Genomic DNA, 20,552 nt, shown 5'->3' with positions numbered 1-20,552 from the left:
CTTATTTAAGTTATATGCAGAGTACATCATGAGAAATGCTGAGCTGGAAGAAACACAAGCTGAAATCTAGATTGCTGGGAGAAATATCAGTAACCTCAGATATGCAGATGACACCACCCTTATGGCAGAAAATGAAGAAGAACTAAAGAACCTCTTGAGGAAAGTGAAAAAGGAGAGTGACAAAGTTGGCTTAAAGCTCAACTAAAGCTCAGAAAACTAAGATCATGGCATCCAGTCCCATCACTTCATGACAAATAGATGGGGAAACAGTGGCTGACTTTATTTTGGGGGGCTCCAAAATCACTGCAGATGGTGATTGCAACCATGAAATTAAAAGACACTTACTCCTTGGAAGGAAAGTTATGACCAACCTAGACAGCACATTAAAAAGTAGAGACATTACTTTGTCAACAAAGGTTCATCTAGTCAAGGTTATGGTTTTTCCAGTAGTCATGTATGGATGTGAGAGTTGGACTCTCAAGAAAGCTGAGCACAGAAGAATTGATGCTTTTGAACCGTGGTGTTGGAGAAGACTCTTAAGAGTCCCTTGGACTGCAAGGAGATCCAACAGTCCATCCTAAAGGAGATCAGTCCTGGATGTTCATTGGAAGGACTGACGCTGAAGCTGAAATTCCGATACTTTGGCCATCTGATGAGAAAAACTGACTCACTGGAAAAGACCCTGGGAAAGATTGAAGGTGGGAGGAGAAGGGGATGACAGGATGAGTTGATTGGATGGCATCACCGACTTGATGGACATGAGTTTGAGTAAGCTCTAAGTGTAGGTGATGGACAGGGAGGCCTGGTGTGCTGCAGTCCATGGGGCCGCAAAGAGTCAGACAGGACTGAGTGACAGAACTGAACTGAACTGATTTGCTTTGGAATCTGCCTTTCTTTAAACCAGTTCTGCTTAAAACTAACCTTTTTCCCTAACCTTGAACTGATCAAGTCTCAGCAAACCAGTACGTCTTACTTATGGAAATGTTTTCTTAAACTACAGTTTAACTACTTAAAATACAGTTAATGAAACTGTATTTGTTTGGAAATCTGCCTTTCTTCAAGAGTCATGTCATTGTTTTATGGCTGGGGATGACTCCCCTTGTGCCAATCTATGTCAAAATAGACGTTGTGGGAGAGGGGCCTGGTGTGACACTTTCAGTCTTAAGGTGTTTCTTTTATCTGATTAGCAGCTTGCTAACTGGTATGAAACACCCTCACTCTTTCTGTCCCTTTCCGATGTCTATGTCAGAAGCTTTCTCTATCTCTTTTTATACTTTAATAAAACTCTGCTATGCAAATGCTCCAAGTGACCAAGCCTCATCTCTGGCTCCAAACTGAGCTCCTCTCCTCTGGAAGCCATGAATCCTGCTGTCATTCATGGCTCACAGCTGCAAACTTTCACTATGATCATGGTTCAGAAGAAATAATATTAAAAAATGAAATAAAACAATCAAATCATAGACATAATATATTTTAAGCGTGCTTTCTTTCCTTCTACATCTGTTTCTTCTTTATGGTTGTTAACTTTGGTGTTAATCTAACCTTGAGTAGCACACTCATATGATTTGTGTTGAACAATTAATAGAATGCCTTCTAAACTTTATTAGGCAAGGATGTGTGCTTTTTCATTGGCACAATTCCTATGTGTTCCTTTTAAGTATTATCATGGACTTGTGACTCTTTTTATAGTCTCAGCTTGTTCCAACAGACTATAATTACTATAATTTTATGATGTTGAAATTGTCCCTGCTGGGCCACAAGGAGCCCTCCATACTGTGGGCATCTTTGTCTTTTGAACACGACCTTAATCATCTCTGACAGTCTTTGTTGTTTGCCAAAAACGTTTCCTCCCACTTTTGAACTTTGGAGTTTCCTTGTCTCTAGGTCTAGCCACAGCAGCTCTTCCTGGGATCTTAATTTCTTTTAGACAAACTGTATGGGAGACTAAAATCTGGGTGCCTTGAGTGCACACGAGGTGAGTCAGTGGGTTTTGACAGCAGGCAGAGCAGCCTCAGCCTCAGAGGGAGCCTCAGCTCTGAGTGATATTACAAATATTTTGAAGACAACTAGTCAAAAGTTCAAATTTGGACTGAGACTAAGATTAGGTCACAAAAGCTTCCCGTTCACAGATCAACTAGCAAATGTTTAAAGAACACTTAAATTTTTTTTGCCTTTCTAATGTTACATGGTTTTATTTTTTTTTTTTTTTTTTTTTTTTTTAAGAGATTTCATTTTTGGTGCAATGAATTATCCTGATTTTTCCTTGTGAGTCTTTGGGTATTTTTTGTTTTTTCTTTTTTTAATTTATTTATTTTTAATTGAAGGATAATTGCTTTACAATATTGCTTTGGTCTTTAATGACGAGCAATTCTAGATTTTATCACTAATATTAGTGTCTGGGACTATGATAACAGAGCAGATAAAAACCAAACATTCTCTGAACAGATAGAGAGAGGTCAGGAGTTTTGGGATGGACAGTAATTTGCAAAGGGTGGATCACGGGCACCGGTGTCTGGCGTCAGAGGGGACGTCAGCACTTGGAGGAGAAGTCGCAGAGATGGAGGCTGAAGGGCCTGAAATCCTCCCAGGAGGACCCCTTCCAGGGCTTGAGGGTGAGCTCTTGTCTAACATTCAGAAATGAATTGTCTGGGGAGACACATATGCCTACAAAGCAAAAGACGTCATTGGAAAGGGGCGCCTGAGCAGAGAGCAGGAGGGTGAGGGAACCCAGGAGGACTGTGCTACTATGTGACTCACAGCCGGGTTTTATGGTGATGGGATTGTCTCTGGCCAATCGTTCTGACTCAGGGTCCTTCCTGGTGGCACCAAGATGGATTCCAGAGAGGTGGATTCTGGGACGTTGGTAGGACATTTGGACTGGTGTCTCCTTTTGACTCTTCCCGAATCCTTCCGGTTGGTGGTCGCTTGTTAGTTCCACTTTCCTCACCAGGACCTCCTGTTTAAGATAACTTGTGTAAGTGGTTTACTATGGTGCCCGGCCAGGGTGGGCAGTTTCAGTTAGTGGTTCCCTTAACAGATGAACACTGAGGTTTCTCTGAACGAGGCTAACTGAATGAACAGGTGTGATCTCTAAAAGCCCAGACCCTCCTTCCAGGAATACGCGGAAACAAAACTAGAATCAGACTTAAAGAAAGGCCCATGTATCACCAAGTTCTTATCTCAGCTGCTTGTTAGCACTTGAAATACCCCCATGATACTCGCCTGGAGCCAGGAGAGACTCCACCTGACATCAGCAGCCAGGGTGGTGAAAAGCAGGCAGTGTGTACCTTCTGGGCCGCTTGGCAACCATGATCCTTTCTGTTCTCAGGCTGTTGGGGGAAAATGATGGAGGATGTTATGGTTGGGATGAGAGGAGGCACACGACAGACCTCATCCTGTCATTGTCATAACTGAGAATGAGATGAAGGACACAAGGCCATCTTTTGTGTCCGTGTTTCTCTCTTGGCAAGTTAGGGAGGTGGTGGGTGGGATGTGGGAACTGCCTGACCTCTGCGGGGCTCACGTGCTCAGATGTGCCCTATACTCCACGTCTTTGTTCTAACTTTCTTCCCTTCTTTTAAAGACGCCCTTTGTCCTTCCATTGTTAACCTAGAAGGCAGCTTTGAGCTTCCAGTTTTACAAGTTACAGGTTAGCCATCTCTTTGTTTTCTTATCACCTTCCCAACTCACCTTTCATTCCCAAAAGGACCTAGGGAGGCATATCTGCTAAAGAAAAGGCCACGTGGTTCCTGGGATCTACAAGGTCACTTCCCAAGGGGACAGCAGCCTCCCTCCACATCCCTCGAAGGGAAGAAGGTCACAACACGTTTGCTTGCATTTGAAAAGTAAGTATAGTACCTAGTGGGCTTCCCCTGCGGCTCAGCAGTAAAGAATCTGTCTGCCAATGCAGGAGTCATAGGTTCAATCCCTGGGTCAGGAAGATCCCCTGAAGGAGGAAATGGCAACCCACTTCAGTATTCTTGCCTGGAGAATCTCATGGACAGAGGAGCCTGGTGGACTACAGTCCTTGGGGTCACAAAAGAGTCAGACAAGACTTAGGGACTAAACAAGAACAACAATATAGTACCTAGTGGGAAGGAACTTATTTAACTAAAACAGAGCAAAATTTTTAACTGAGATGTTTGGAAAATGTCAGTTCAGTTTGGTTGGTCAGTCATGTCCAACTCTTTGAGACCCCATGGACTGCAGCACACCTGGCCTCCCTGTTCATCACCCACACCTGGAACTTACTCAGACTCATTTCCATCAAGTTGGTGGTGCCATCCAGTCATCTCATCCTCTGTTGTCCCCTTCTCCTCCCACTTTCAATCTTTCCCAGCATCAGGGTGTTTGCCAGTGAGTCAGTTCTTCACATCAGGTGGCCAAAGTATTGGAGCTTCAGCTTCATCATCAGTCTTTCCAATGAATATTCAGGACTGATTTCCTTTAGGATTGACTGGTTGGATCTCCTTGCAGTCCAAGGGGCACTCAAGAGTCTTCTCCAACCCCACAGTTGAAAACCATAAATTCAGAGCTCAGCTTTCTTTATGGTCCAACTCTCACACCCATTCATGACTACTGGAAAAACCACAGCTTTGACTAGATGGACCTTTGTTGGCAAAGTAATGTCTCTGCTTTTTAATATGCTGTCTAAGTTGGTCATAGCTTTCTTCCAAGGAGCAAGCATCTTTTAACTTCATGGCTGCAGTCACCATCTGCAGTGATTTTAGAGCCCAAGAAAATAAAGTCTGACACTGTTTCCATTGTTTCCCCATCTATTTGCCATGAAATGATGGGACCAGATGCCACGATCTTAGTTTTCTGAATGTTGAGTTTTAGGCCTGCTTTTTCACTCTCCTCTTTCACTTTCATCAAGAGGCTCTTTGCTTTGCTTTCTCCCTTAAGGGTGGTATATTCTGCATATCTGAGGCTATTGATATTTCTCCCGGCAATCTTGATTCCAGCTTGTGCTTCATCCAGTCCAGCACTCTGCATATAAATTAAATAAGCAAGGTGGCAATATATAGCCTTGATGTACTCCTTTCCCAGTTTGGAACCAGTCTGTTTTTCCATGTCTGGTTCTAACTGTTGCTTCTTGACCTGCATACAGATTTTTCAGGAGGCAGGTAAGATGGTTTGGTATTCCCATCTCTTTAAGAATTTTCCAGTTTGTTATGATCTGCACAGTCAAAGGCTTTGGTGTAGTCAATAAAGGAGGAGTAGATGTTTTTCTGGAATACTTTTGCTTTTTCTATGATCCAACAGATGCTGGCAATTTGATCCCTGGTTCCTCTGCCTTTTTAAATCCAGCTTGAACTTCTGGAAGTTCTCGGCTCATGTACTGTTGAAGCCTCACTTGGAGAATTTTGGAAAATGTACTTACTAAGAAATTTTACACACAGTCTTGTATGTTTGGGGTGATTTTTATATGTAACATAATATGGCATGTGAAATGTTTGAGAAAGACAGAGAGAACAAAATGAATTGGTAAGGTGAGTCAAACAGAATTTGGATCAGCAAGAAAAATGTGTTTAGCTCACAAAATGCTTGAAAGGTCGGGACTAGATCGTGGACTGTCCAGGAGGGAAGGCCTGGTCAGGAAGTGGTGCCAGGTTGCAGTCCTGATGGCCCCCCTGGCCACTCCAAGGACAGTCAGAGAGAATGTGGCAAAGCAGGATGGGGCAGGAAAGCCAACTACAACAACAAAAGCACTATCATTTGATTTCCAGTGAAGGGGACCAAATTCTAGGAACAGAAATGGCTGAATCAATTCTCTTGCTCAATGTATCACAGTACAGTCATTACAAAGAATCAGACCCACATGGCCTGTAACGGAAGAATGTTAACTTGCAGACCGATGTGTATGGCATCACTTCACGAGTTCTCAGACCACGAAATTCATATGTGTGGGAAATGCAATCTTGTGTTTCTCGGACTTAGCTTCTATCTGAAGTCCTCGTTCTTCCAGGAAGTGACCTCCCCGCCGTGCCCCGTCCCCTGCAGTGGGTGTGAGTACAATGGGTGTGCCCAGCAGCCACCTGGGGCCTGGGAAGCCCTGTCCAGCAGAGCAATGAGATGGTGGTGCCAGAACCAGTCCCCAAGCCATCAGCCAGCGCCGGACAGACAGCCTCGAGCTTCTTCAATGTGAGAAAGAAATTTTAGCTTGTTTAAGCTTCAGATATTTGGGAGATTTCAGTTACAGGCACATTTAAACCACTGCATTAGACTAACGCGCCCCCAGGGAGCTCCACCGACATCTTAAAATATCAGACTTTGAAACTTCACCTGCAGGGAGGAGATATAATGGGGTGGACAATAGGACAGGTTGCCCTTAGCAACTGGTGCAGGGACTCCCGTGTTGGATGGCTCAGTGGTTTCTCCATTTGGAGCTCAGAGGGTCCCCTAGGCCATGCAGATGTGGAGATCAGGTGGCCTGGAGCTGGGACGAGGCCATAAAATCAGCAGATGGTGGAGGAGGCGTGGGAGTCACACTCGGCTCATTCCAGGGTTGGGTCACCTTCTGTGACATAACGTTGCCACTTTAGGGCCACGCTGTGTCCCAGGGAGCACGCTTCCTGTCCTGCAGTCACCCGCCCTCTATAGGCACTGTCCCCGCCCGCCTGTCCCCACTGGGTCCGACCAGGCAGGCAGCCCCACCCTCATTGCTTCCTCTGTCTCATCAGGGCTTAGCTCTCAGCCATTAGGGATTAGCTTTCAAGATCTGCAGGGAGAAATCTCTAAACGTGGGGTTCTAGACACTACAGGAAACATCGGGGCAGGACTGGGGAGCGGTCATTGAGACCCTCACATCCTTCTGCTTCCTTTGAGGCTGGCTGTGCTGCTCCGCCACGTCCAACAGGATGACTGAAATGACCTCACAAAGGTGTCATTTCTATTGTGAGTCCCTGTGTGGACACTCGTCCCAGCACATCTATAGCTGCCTTCTGGTTCTCTAAGAGGCCAAGATGACAGAGGCATGCATACAACAGGTGCTCAGTAGATGCATGTTGAAGGGAGGAGGCCTGGGGATGCATGGCTGCCACGCCCTTTCCAAGAGCCCTCTGCGTCCTGAGGCCTGAGTCTCACCTCCCAGGTGCTCCAAGTGTTCGCGTGCCTTCTGTGCCCCACCCCCTGACCCCAGCAGGGCTGCCTCTGGCTCTGTTGTAGCCACAGCCAGGAGTCAGGAGCCCAGTGTCCCCTCCTGACGCATGGCTTTCATCCTGTGCCCTGGAGAAGCTGCTCCCGGGTCGGCAGAGAAGCACTCCTTCATGGTTCAGACAGGCTTCACTCTGATCCAAACCCTTGTGATGTTCAAGGGTGGCCTGCTTTTCTCTCAGAACCACGTGTCTGCCTTGTCCAGACATGTCTTCTGAGCAGAACAAAAATCAGAGGTTTTACTGTTATTGTTAACAATGACCCAGCTCCAATACTTTGACCACCTGAGACAAAGAGCTGACTCATTGGAAAAGACCCTGATGCTGGGAAAGACTGAAGGCAGGAGGAGAAGGGGACGACAGAGGATGACATGGTTGGATGGCATCATCGACTTGATGGACATGAGTTTGAGCAAGCGCCGGGAAGTAGTAAAGGACAGGGAAGTCTGGTGTGCTGCAGTCCATGAGGTTGCAGGGAGTTAGACACAACTTAGCAACTGAAAAACAACAGCATCCTCTGTGTCTAAAGCCTTCTTCAGAAGTTTTGCCCAAGATTCTAAGAAAAATCAGAGAGGGTATTTTTTAATACACATTTGAAAAACGGATTCAAAGCCTGCAATTAATGTATTTGCTACCAGTAAATAAAGAGTATAACTGTGACAGTCAGAAAGAGAAGACTCAGAATCAGGGCTTTGCTTGGGAGAAGCTGAAATGGAGCTGAAATGGTCCCCTCCATGGGCCCAGATGTGGTTTTGTTTTGGTTATTTATTTATTTACAATTAAAAAAATTCAAATCTAGCTGATTGTTTTTGTTCTTTTACCAACAGCAGAGTTTCAGGTTTCCAATTAGCCCATGTCCACTCTCAAAGGAAGATCAGATGCTGCCCAGAACAAAATCCTGACATCTCAAGTCCGCGAGGCCATCCCTTGGGTTAGCCAATCTGTCCAGAAGTGTTTATAATACAACCACATGTCTTTGATCACGCCTCCAATTTGCATTAGAATCTTTTCTCCCACAGTGTGTTCTGAAGGGTCCTCATTTGTGGTTTGTCTCACGAGTAAAGAACTTTTAAAATGAATAAACTTTCTGTGTTCTCCAGGAACAAAATCACTTCTTGAACTAGAACTTGAACCAGTTACTACTAACTCAGAGTAAATTGAACTTGGGACTTCCCCGATGGTCCAGTGGGTTAACTCCATGCTCCCAATGCAGGGGACATGTGTTCAGTCTGTGGTCAGGGAACTAAGATCCCACACGCCAGTCAGTGAAGTCAAAAAATGTCTTTAAAAAATTATAAAAAGAAGTAAGCTGAACTCTTCTTTCTAATAGGTTCACTGTGATATTCCATTGGTGGCAAATGAGTTCATCTTCTAGAATCACCAATAAGAACTAAAAGCAAGAGTGAAATAGAATAAAGCATTCCTAAAATGCAGGTCACAGAAACTCTTCCCCCAAAAAGTCTTATAGACCTTCTGGTCTTGGAATAAGGAGCCGGTTTTGTGCCATCCCAGGTGTATAAGCATGCTTAGGGTAGAGTTGGCTGGAAGAGTCACCATGTTCATAAACCAGTAGTCCTCCAAGGAGCCTACGTGCTAAAATACTTTTGCCAACATGATGCCTACAAAGACGTTTTCTTACAGAGAGTGAATAAAACAATTCTTATTCTAGGAAACCAATGACAGAGGCCTCTGGTCTAAGAGTATGTAAATGCTACTGGGCTTTCAAAATACTTTGGATAAGTAAGTACCTGCTAACCACCAATAGCTCTCACTAGAGAAGATAAGTAGATAAAAGATAGCCAGAGCTTTGAGAGACTTCAAGAAAACAAAATAGAACAAAGCACAGTGAGCATTCTTTAGAACTGGTATTGATTTGAGGGCAGGCGGGTGGGAGGAAGAGCTCAGGGCTTCTGAATATCTCTCCAGGTGAGAACTCGGTCCTCATTTCTGCCACGCGGTCCCCTGCGAAGCATCTCTCTCGGGTGCCTGTGCGTTGAGTTCTGATGTTTGAACCTGAAGGTAAATCTTGTTTTCTTTGGGTTTTGCTTTCCTGCAGCAACCAAAAAGAAAAATTTAAGTTACAATAGGAACTTCCCTGGTGGTCCAGTGGCTAAGATTCTGCACTCCCAAAGCAGGCGGCCCCAGGTTCAACCCCTGGTCAGGGAACTAGATCCTGCCTGCCACAACTATAGATCCGATGCAGCCAAAGAAATAAAAACCTCTTTTTAGTTTTTAAGTTAAAATCAACAATGGCATTTTAAGAATCTGTTGCAAAGTTTCACCTGGGAATAAGTCTCAAAAGAGAAGGTGAGAACATACACAGCAGGTGATGAAGAAGAACAGGGTCAGCAGAGACCTCAGGTGGCCAGTTCTGGTTCTCCGCCTGTTTCACTACAGCCTGTGCGCTAAGTATGGTTTCTTAGATTTTTACATAGTTTTTGAAAGTCAAATGTAAAATATTATTTCCTGACACTTGAAGAGTAGATGAACTTTCAATGTCAATGTCCATAAATAAAGTTGTGCTGGAACCCAGCCATGCCCGTTCATTTATGAACTGTGACTGCTTTCGTTCTGAAAGGGCAGAACCTGGTGACAAAGATGGAACGTCCCCGAAGCTGGAAATATTTACTCTTTGGTCCTTTACAGAAAGGGTTTGCCGACCCTTCCACAGAGCATCTGTTCTGTCTCACAACATCACCTGAGAGTCAGCATTCCATTTTGAAGCTGGGGCTCGGGGGTATCTGTCATGATTTCCTTTATCCATAGACTAGATGTGTTCATGACAACAGCTGCCTCACAGTGTTTTGAGAGGATGGGGTGAGATGACATCTGAAACTCAGTGAATTTGATGCACTGCAAGCCATCTATTAGCCAGAGTTCCCATCGCTCCCATTCCCTGACCTTGTTTCCTGGAAAGTAGGGAAGAAGGTGTCATTTTTTAACTGATCAATTGATTTGGCTACAAGGGATTTTGTTGCAGCACGTGGGATCTTTTAGTTGCAGCATGTGGAATCTAGTTCCCTGACTGGAGATTGAACCCAGGCCCCCTGTTTGGGGAGCATGCTGTCTTAACCACTGGACGACCTGGGAAGTCCCAAGAAGGTGTCATTGAAATGCTCTGTCTATTTAAGAAATTCATATAGCTGAGAAGACAGATAATGAAATAAGTGGGGATTATACATAGTGAAAGGCATTATCAAGAAGAGAGGGTGTCCATGGCAGCATAGAGCTCCAGGCAGAAGCCCTGGCCTCCCCTGGCAGGGCAGGAAGGGCTCTGATGATGGAGTGAAGGGATAAACAAAACATTGTAAAAGATGACCAAGTGCCTATTAACAAATTATAACGAAACTTTTCAAAACCAGGTAGTCAACCTTAACTGTATGTGTCTACTCCTTGGACCAAAGGAAGATATTTTCAGCAAGGACAAATGTGTAGCTATTTGTGTCTACGACACGTGTGACAAAATGTGCTTACAGTTCAAATAGAGTGTGTGTCCCTTATCAGTGTTGAGAGATGAAGAATTTCTCAAAGCGAGGTGCATTGATGGGTATTGACTGTCATTAAAAGATCAGGTTCCCGCATTCAGTTATGAAGTAAAAAACCCTAAAGGGCCTAGGAATCTGCATTTTAGCAAGCTCCGTTTGTGACTCCTCTGCAGAGTAAATTTGAGAATCACTGAGGAAATCACACAATGTGCATGAAGAATGGCAAGAATCTAAGATTTGTTGAACACCTACTATGTGCCAGGCAGTGGATAAGTCGTTGTCACCTACTTAACCTCATTGAATTTTCACAGCAGACTTCTCAATTAAGTATTATTGTGGCTATTTTTCAGGCAAGGAAATGAAGGTTAGAGGGTTCAATGACATTCCCAAGGTCACATGGCCAAGTAGGTGGCTGCCCCTGGACTGAACCTAAGCCTTAATGAATCCCCAGAGTCTCTTCTCTCTACTTCCCAGGGACATGTGGGTCCTCACATGGAATCCAGAGAACCAGCCTGTAATGACTATATCATCAGACACTTTTTCTCCTTTTCCTGTTTGATGGCTTTAAGGGTAGGACCCGAGACTCCACTGAAGCACTTGTCCCTGTTACAGGAGTGAAAGTTTTAAGTCATTCTTCTTTGTGAAGAAAGTCACTAAGGAGTTTGAACCAACAGTCATGAAAAAGACAGAAGATTGATATAAAAATAGCTTCCAACAACTGTGGGGTGAGCTAGGGGCCATGGTGCTCCACGTGGTCAGCATAGCATCACAGACATAACCTTGCATCTCGTGGTTTAGAGCCGATGACTGTCAACCGAAAACGTACACTCCTGCTATCCCTGCTTGCCTTTTTAGCCAACAGTCACTGCGCTGTGTTTCTCTCTGTAGCAGCTCTGGGGGTGAAAACAGGCCGAACAAGACCTGTAAATCTCTCCCAGGAGACAGGAAATGGAGAGCGCTCATAACAGGGAAGGCACATCTAACATGGGCCCCTGGGTCCCTCAGTGGCCAGGGCTCACCTCTGCAGGTTCTCGGCATCCTCGATGGTCTCTGGCAAAGTGATCCCCTTGGTCTCTGGAAGAAGCAGCGTCATTCCCCCGGCAACCAGCCCCAAAGCCGCTTCAAACAAGACAGATTCAACATGGAGCCATTAGAGCGTGGCCAACCCCATTTACAGATGATGACAGCTAACTAAAGAGATGTGTAGGCAATACATGTGTGAGGGCCACTTCCAAAAGTCAGGGACGTCTAGGAAATTAAAAGCGATACGATAATGGGGAAATGGCAGAGTAACAAAAGGAAACACTTCCCTCCTTGTACACCTGTAATGTGCTTAGTCGCTCAGTCGTGTCCGACTCTTTGCGATCCCTTGGACTGTAGCCCACCAGGCTCCTCTGTCCATGGAATTCTCCAGGCAAGAAGACTGGAGTAGTTACCTACCATGCCCTCCTCCAACCCAGGGATCCAACCCAGGTCTCCTGCATTGCAGGCGGATTCTTTACCAGCTGAGCTACCCAGAAAGCCTCATTGTACATGTACCTAAGAATACAGTTCTAAAGCACCTGATGTTTAAATAGTAGGGGGATTTATTGGTTCAGGTACCTTGGGAACAATAGCAAACTCAATTTTGACTAGTAACTATATATGTAAAGTATATATGTAGCAACTGTATGCGTGCACACACACTAAGTCACTTCAGTCATGTCCGATGCTTTGAGACTCCATGGACTGTAGCCCACAAGGCTCCTGGGTCCATGGGATTTTCCAGGTAAGAATACTGGAATTGGTTGCCACACTCTCCTCCAGGGATCTTCCCAAACCAGGGATCAAACCCGCATCTCTGCCTCCTACATCGGCAGGCAGGTTCCTTACCGCTAGCACCACCTGGGAAGCCCTTATTATATGTATATATATATGATATAATGTAATATGATATATAATTGTATGATATAAACGATGCACGCATGCTCAGTCACTCAGTTAAGTCTGGCTCTTTGTGGCCCCATGGACTGCAGCCTTCCAGGCTCCTTTATCCGTGGGTTTTTCCAGGCAAGAATACTAGAGTGGGTTTCCATTTCCTCCTCCAAGGGATCTTCCCAATCCAGGGACTAAACCCGCATCTCCTGCACTGGCAGGCAGATTGTTTACCGCCACGCCACCTGGGACGCCCATTTATAAACATACAGTGTATATGATAGCTACTACACATATAGGGCAGGGAGCCTAGGTGATGTGTATGTGGGCAGTGTGAGCCTCTCTTGCTGCTCATCCACTCCCACTCCACCCTACCCTCATGGGTTCACCTGGCCCAGACATGGCAGCTCTCCACACATGGGCCGTCGATCTGCCCTCTGCTAAGTGGAAGGTTTGGGGAGAAGCGGACGAGTTCCCTCCTCTTCCTCCAATCTAACATAATCAGTAACAAACCAGGTACTAAACTTGGATTCCCATTGTCCCTTTGTGTCCGTTGTCAACTGTTAAGACCTGGAAGCAGAAGTGGAGTGATAACCTAGCATCTCCAAACCTCTAGCGACCGCATGTTAAGTTCACTGAAGTTGGGAGTCAAATTCATCAGAAACCAGGAGGCTACGTCAAAAATGCTTTCCTGTTCTATTCTGTTGAAGGAATTATTGGACTCCAGAGCCACAGGACATACACCTCTGGGCCATGTTATAAGAATGGCATCTTGTCTTTCCTGTGAAGCAAGACAGAGGAGCCAGGAGACAGGGAAAGAGCAGGTACCATCCTTCCCTTCTGTACACTCACTGGGGGATACCATTCACTCATTAAGTAGTTATCAGCTATTCACACTGGGCTGTGAATAAGAAATAGCAAATGAGTCATGAAGTCTTACCAAACAAAATGAGCGGCGAGCCTTGCCAAACCTCCATCAGCCTGAAGACAAGGAATGGGGTGAGAACCCCACCCAAATCACACAGGGAGGAACACACCATCATGCCAAGGTTCCTGGTAAAATACAGAGACCAAAATGGATGCCATTTCTGTGAATCAATTTTCCAAATGGTGAACTTACGCTAAAGCAATTACACTGCCCATTCCCCAACCTCCAGGGAGGGGAGAGGGGCTGGAGGTAGGGTTAATTTCTGAGGACTGGACTTCCCTGGTGGCAGAGTGGATAGAAATCCGCCTGCCAATGCAGGGGACATGGGTTCCATCCCTGGTCCGGGAAGATTCCACATGCTGTGGAGCACCTAAGCTCATACGCCACAACCACTGAGCCCGCGTGCTGCAACTACTGAGCCCGTGGTCCTGAAGGAAGAGTAGCCCGTGCTCACCACAACTGGAGAAAGCCCAAGCACAGCCACGAAGACCCAGCACAACCAAAAATAAATTAATTAATTTTAAAAAATCACTGACAAATTCATCAACCGCACCTACATACTGTGCTAAGACAATGGCACATCCCAGCTCCAGGGGGACAGACGTGCCTGTGCTAGGACTCTGCTAGCCTTGCCCTGTGAATCTCTTCCTCTGGTTGCCTGTTTATAACCTCTATAACAAATGAGTAAGTGTAACTGCTTCCCTGAGTTCCGTGAGCCTTATAGCAAATTAATGAACTCTAGGAGGGAGGTTGCTAATTCCAAGTAGTTAATGTCAGAATTTCATGCAAAATGCTGGGCTGGATGAAGCACAAGCTGGACTCAAGATTGCTGGGAGAAATATCAATAACCTCAGATACACAGATGACACCACCCTCATGGGAGAAAGCGAAGAAGAACTAAAGGGTCTCTTGATGAAAGTGAAAGAGGAGAGTCAAAAAGCAGGCTTAAAACTCAACATTCAGAAAACTAAGATCATGGCATTCAGTCCCATAACTTCATGGCAAATAGATGGGGAAACAATTGAGAGACTTTATTTTGGGGGCTCTAAAATCACTGCAGATGGTGTCTGCAGACATGAAATTAAAAGATACTTGCCCCTTGGAAGAAAAGCTATGACCAACCTAGACAGCATATTAAAAAGCAGAGACATTACTTTGTCAACAAAGGTCTGTCTAGTCAAGACTATGGTTTTTCCAGTAGTCATGTATGGGTGTGAGAATTGGACTACAAAGAAAGCTGAGCACCAAAGAATTGATGCTAAGCACCAAAGAATTGAGAGTTGGACTATAAAGAAAGCTGAGCACCAAAGAATTTGAACTGTGGTGTTGGAGGAGACTCTTGAGAGTCCCTTGGACAGCAAGGAGATCCAACCAGTTCATCCTAAAGGAAATCAGTCCTGAGTATTCATTGGAAGGACTGATGTTAAAGCTGAAGTTCCAATACTTTGGCCACCTGATGCAAAGAACTGACTCATTGGAAAAGACCCTGATGTTGGGAAAGATTGAAGGCGGGAGGAGAAGGGGACGACAGAGGATGAGATGGTTGGATGGCATCCCCGACTCGATGGGCATGAGTTTGAGCAAGCTCTGGGAGTTGATGATGAACAGGGAAGCCTGGCATGCTGCAGTCCATGGGGTCACAGAGAGTTGGACATGACTGAGTGAATGAACCGAACTGAACTGAACTGAATGTCAGAATTGGATTGTAACAACGGTCTGGAGATTTGGAGAACTGGTTGGTGTGATCAGAGTTTTTGCTTTCACATAGAGGGACAGGGAAGAATAAAGAGAGGAGATTAAGAAATGAAGGACGAAGAAAGCTAGGGAGGAAACCATCTACTTGAAATGACCTCTTCATCCCTGCCAATAGTTTTTGATCATTCTGTCCTTTATGAATATAGCCACCCCAGTGTATTCCTGTAAATAATCTTGAGCTTTGGGTCGAAGACATGGTTAAATCAGGAACAATAAATCAAGAAAAGTTTTATCCTTTTAAGCTTCTTCTATTACATCCATTTGTACAATTTCTTACTCCCTAAAATGAGTAATTATAACATTAGTACATTTTTCTTCCCTTCCCAAGGTCTCCCTCTATGACCTCAGTTTAGTTGTTTCCTTAGTGTTTGCCGTTATAATCTTTAAATATGCTTTGTAATTTACTTGATTCACCAGCTTTCAATAATATCTTTGTTTTTAACTGGGAGACATGCTGAGAAAACTATATGAAAAATTATCTATCCATGTTTATTGAGAGATTTAAAAAACAAAAATAGATGTCGACTTTTATTGAATGCCTCTTTTATCTATGGAGAGAAGAGTACAATTTTCTCTTTTATTAGCATGAACTATACTATGATTTTCTAATATTAAGCTATCTTTGTATTCCTAGAATAACTCATCTTAGGTAGATGTATTATTATTTTAATGTGCTCCACTATTCTGTTTGGTAATACATTGTTTAGGATTTGAATTTATCATTCATAAATAATATTCACAGTTTCCTGTTTCCTTTGTTATTTGACACCAATATCATGAGAACTTTATAAACAATTTTTTTTAAAACTTCCTCCTTTTCCTATATTCTAGAACTGTGGATCACTGAAGTTTTCCATTAATTAAATGTTTTGTAAAACTATCCTATGAAACCATTGTGGATTTTCTCTCAACTACAATTTAGGGTCTTCTTTGTCTTAATAATTTTTGCCATAAATTCAGCTTTGTCTGATAAAATCGTGGTTCTTGCTATATTTTTGTTTCCATTTACCCCAGTATGTGTGTGCTGTGTGCTCGGTCATGTCTGACTCTTCGAGACCCCATGGACTGTAGCCCACCAGGCTCTTCTGTCCATGGGATTCTCCAGGCAGGAGGACTGGAGTGGGTTGCCATTTCTTCCTCCAGGGGATCCTCCAAACCCAGGGATCAAACACATGTCTCCTGAGTCTCCTGCACTGCAGGTGGATTCTCTAGCACTGAGCCTCTGCGGAAGCGCCTGCTGTGGGGCATTCCTTGCTTTTCAACCTTTCTGAGGACAAGTTGTACTTCAACTATGCAGCAAATTGTTGGATTTCGCTTTATAATGAAATTATAGTCTTTTTACTTTTGTTTTTCAGTAAAGGAGTTGAGTTTCTTTATATTTATTTAAAATCAGAAATGTTTGTTCTTAATTCTGTCATTAACTGTTCACTAATATTTTATAAATATTTTAACATATGCCACATTTTTATTGTTTTTTGTGCCTTTTATTTCTCAATTTGTGTTGGTTATATGTATTTTTTCTGATAATTTGGAAGGTTTGATTTTTATCCCAAAGATTACCTTTATAACTTTATGTAATACACTTAATACTTTATTTCTTTAGATAGTATTGGTTAACTATTATGAACTACTTTAAAATTAGTGTTTTTTTACTTTCTCCTCAAACCATCCCTCCATGCACTGACTGTAGTTAATAATATCATTGTTTTTACTCTTTGCCTTCATCTCTTAAAATATGCCTATAAAACTACTTAATTTATTCATTTTTAGTGATACATTTTTTCCTGGATAAAGTATTGAGAAAATCAGTGTATCACACCACCTCCAACATTCTCTCTCTCTTCCTTTCCAACTTTTTTTAGTTATTGAGCTTCCCTGATGGCTCAGATGGTAAAGAATTTGCCTGCAAGGCAGGAGACATGGGCTCCACCCCTGAGACAGGAAGATCCCCTGGAGAAGGGAATGACTCCAGCATCCTTGCCTGGAGAATTCCATGGACAGAGGAGCCAGGCAAACTGTAGACCATTTTTAGTTATAGCATTTCTGTATTGTCAATTTATATTCTGTAATCAAAACAGAAACTGAGGGTTTTAATCTCAGATTCAGTGATCACCATCAGTAATTTTGAAGTATTACTCCACTTACTGTGTTTACTGAGAATTTTTTCTCTAATAGCTTTTTTGGAAAAGTTTTGTAGGAACCATATTTTTTAAGGAACAAAATAATTGGATGTTGTTTTTATTTGGGAAAAGGAGTTTGGATAAAATTCGTTGAGTTACATTTTCTGTCATTGGGATCATTTCAGGCATTGTTTCACCGTCTTCATCAAATGATATCAACTTGATTTCCTCTTTGTATATGTGACTTACACTTTCAGCCTGGGTACCTCATAAACCTTTCTTTATCTCTGAAGCACAGTAACATAACTGGAATATTTATTAATGTTGCTCAGAAGCAAGTTTTCCTGAAACACTCACTGTATGCCACCTTCAAATCATAGATCCAAGCATTCTTTTATTTCCAGAAGTTTTTTTAAGTTCTTTTTTTACTTAAGTTCTTTGGTTTCATTATTTCAATGATCTTCTTTGGGACATATGTATATATAAGCATAATCTCTAAGCCTTTTAAACTTTTTGCTTATTTCAGTCTTACCTTGCAATTCTTAGTTCTGTCTTAACTTTCCTTTCCTTTCCTTTATCAATTCTCCCTATACTGCTTTCAAAGTGGTTTTTATTTGTGAAAGATTTTAATATTTCTTTTTATTTTTTTTAGCCTGAGCTGACCATCAGTTGTCTTATCACACATTCTCCCAAGAATTCACATTCTCTGCTTTAGACTTTTCTTTTACAGAGATGACTAATTCATTACTATTTTGCACTTAGTCATCATACACTTGGCTATACTTTTCATTTGCTTTCTGATAATACTTTTCCTATACATTCTCTTCATTTGTCACTTGCTTTTCCTCTTCCTTTCTCCTTTTTATCTCATGATATATCTGTATAGCTCCTGGGCAAGTTACTTTTTTATTTGTGATTCAGCATTCAATACTATTATTTCTTTCTGTAGCAGCTATTTAAGAAGGATTTGTGGAGAGGGACCAGGGCATGCTTTAAGCTATTAGAAATTCAAGTGCTCGGGCCTGGTGCACTGGGAAGATCCAGAGGAATCAGGTGGAGCGGGAGGTGGGAGAGGGGGATAGGGATGGGGAATACATGTAAATCCATGGCTGATTCATGTCAATGTATGACAAAAACCACTACAATATTGTAAAGTAATTAGCCTCCAACTAATAAAAATAAGTGAAAAAATAAAAATAAAAAAATTTTTTTTAAAGAAATTCCCTTTCTGGCCAGGGCTGTCTGTGATAAGATGCTTTGACTCTCTTATCCCTACTCATAAGATTAAAAGACGCTTGCTCCTTGGAAGGAGTACTATGACAAACATAGACAGCATATTAAAAAGCAGAGGCATCACTTTGCCACAAAGGTCCATCTAGTCGAAGCTATGATTTTCCCAGTAGTCATGTATGGATGTGAGAGTTGGACCATAAAGAAGGCTGAGTGCCAAAGAATTGATGCTTTCAAATTGTGGTGCTAGAGAAGACTCTTGAGAGTCCCTTGGACTGCAAGGAGATCAAACCAGTCAATCCTAAAGGAAATCAGTCCTGAATATTCATTGGAAGGACTGATGCTGAAGCTGAAGCTCCAATATTTTGGCCAGCTGATGAGAAGAACCGACTCATTGGAAAAGACCCTGATGCCGGGAAAGACTGAAGGCAAAAGGAGAAGGGGGCAGCAGAGGATGAGACGGTGAGATAGCATCGCTGACTCAATGAACATGAGCGTGAGCAAACTCCGAGAGATAGGGAAGGATGGGGAAGCCTGGGGTGCTGCAGTTCATAGGGTTGCAAAGAGTCGGACATGACTGAGTGGCTAAACAACAATGGAGGTAGACAGTGGGGAACGGCCCACCCTGCAGGGTCTCTCTCCTCCATCCTGCCCCAGAGCGCAATGCTCCCTAAGGCTCCTGAGCATTCTCCCGCAGCTTGCCCGCCCCTCCTCCCCTCCAGTCACACAGCATCCAAAGAAGGAAACACGTACCTCCAGCCCCTGCACCCATCTTGTTCCTCCAAGAAGGGATTGTGGGTCAGATCCTTCAAGCTCCCTTCCTACTTTGGAAAACCACTGGCCTTGTCTCAAATTTGGTGCCACAGGGGACCTCCCTGGAGTCTTCTAGACCCTTTTACATTCACTGAACGAGGCAGCCCTTTTCCTACACATTGTCTTTCAAGGTCATCCTACTTTCAAAGATGACATTTGCCGTTTTTTTTTTCTTCTTTTCTGCATCTCCTTCTTTTTTTGTTGCTATTAAATTATTTTGTTGAAATTTTCATTGATAAAAATGTAGATTCTCATGCAGTAGTAATAAATAACAAAGATATGTCCTTATGTATTCTTCTCATTCTTCTAATAGCTTTAGTAAGATTTCCAAGAGGAGGAAAAACTTTTGTTTTCAATAATTTTAAGAGAATAAGTCTTAAAAAAAAGAGAGAGAGAGAGAAAGATTTTACTAGCACACAGAAGCTAGAAGTGAGAAACTAGTTCCCATCTTTAAAATTCATAGGGCTTCCCTGGTGGGCCAGTGGTTCAGGATCTATCTTGCAATGCAGGGGACACAGGTTCCTCCCAGGCCTGGGAAGATCTCCCAGGCCACAGAGCACCTAAGCCCACGCGCCAGAACTACTGAGCCTTGGCTCTAGAGTCCATGCTCTGCAACAAGAGAAGCCACAGCAATGAGAAGCCCGTGTGTTGCAACTGGAGAGTGGTCCCCACTCGCCGCAACTAGAGAAAGTCTACATGCAACAGTGCAGACCCAGTGCAGTCAAAAATAATTTTAAATAATAAATAAATAAATATCTTAAAAAATAAAATTAAGAAAATTCAGGTCTCTGGGATACTTCAGTCATTCATTCAGCAAGCACCAGGTGCCTGGTTAGTATAGCTACAGAGCAGTTTCAGGAGGTACAGACAAGTATGCTATGTGGTTTCTGTTTTCAAGGAGTACATACTACAGAGAAGAGGTAAAAATGGGTGGCTGATTTTCAATACAAAGCAGAGCGTGAGTGCGTGCTAAGTCGCTTCAGTTGTGTCCAACTCTTGCGACCCTAAGAACTGTAGCCCACCAAGCTCCTCTGTCCATGGGATTCTCCAGGCAAGAATACTGGAGTGGGTTGCCATGCCCTCCTCCAGGGGGTCTTCCCAACCCAGGAATCAAACCCACGTCTCTTGTGTCTCCTGCACTGGCAGGCGGGTT

General features: G+C 43.5%; 1 protein-coding gene across 1 annotated transcript in view; it reads right to left on the bottom strand.

The window, feature by feature from the left end:
* Window positions 1-9,095: 9,095 nt before the first annotated feature.
* SLC22A1 (solute carrier family 22 member 1) overlaps window positions 9,096-20,552 on the bottom strand; it is a 35,881-nt gene continuing 24,424 nt past the window's right edge. The window contains exons 9-11 of the mRNA XM_061130283.1: window positions 13,494-13,606; window positions 11,659-11,758; window positions 9,096-9,204 (exon numbers count right to left, since the gene is read on the bottom strand). Of these exons, the coding sequence (XP_060986266.1) occupies window positions 9,096-9,204; window positions 11,659-11,758; window positions 13,494-13,606 (322 nt within the window). The remainder of the gene's footprint in view (window positions 9,205-11,658; window positions 11,759-13,493; window positions 13,607-20,552) is intronic.

This window comes from Dama dama, chromosome 26 (assembly GCF_033118175.1).
Source record: "Dama dama isolate Ldn47 chromosome 26, ASM3311817v1, whole genome shotgun sequence".
NCBI classification, from domain to species: domain Eukaryota; kingdom Metazoa; phylum Chordata; class Mammalia; order Artiodactyla; family Cervidae; genus Dama; species Dama dama.
Note: the sequence above shows the minus strand (reverse complement) of the source record. Positions and strands in the feature narration are given on the sequence as shown.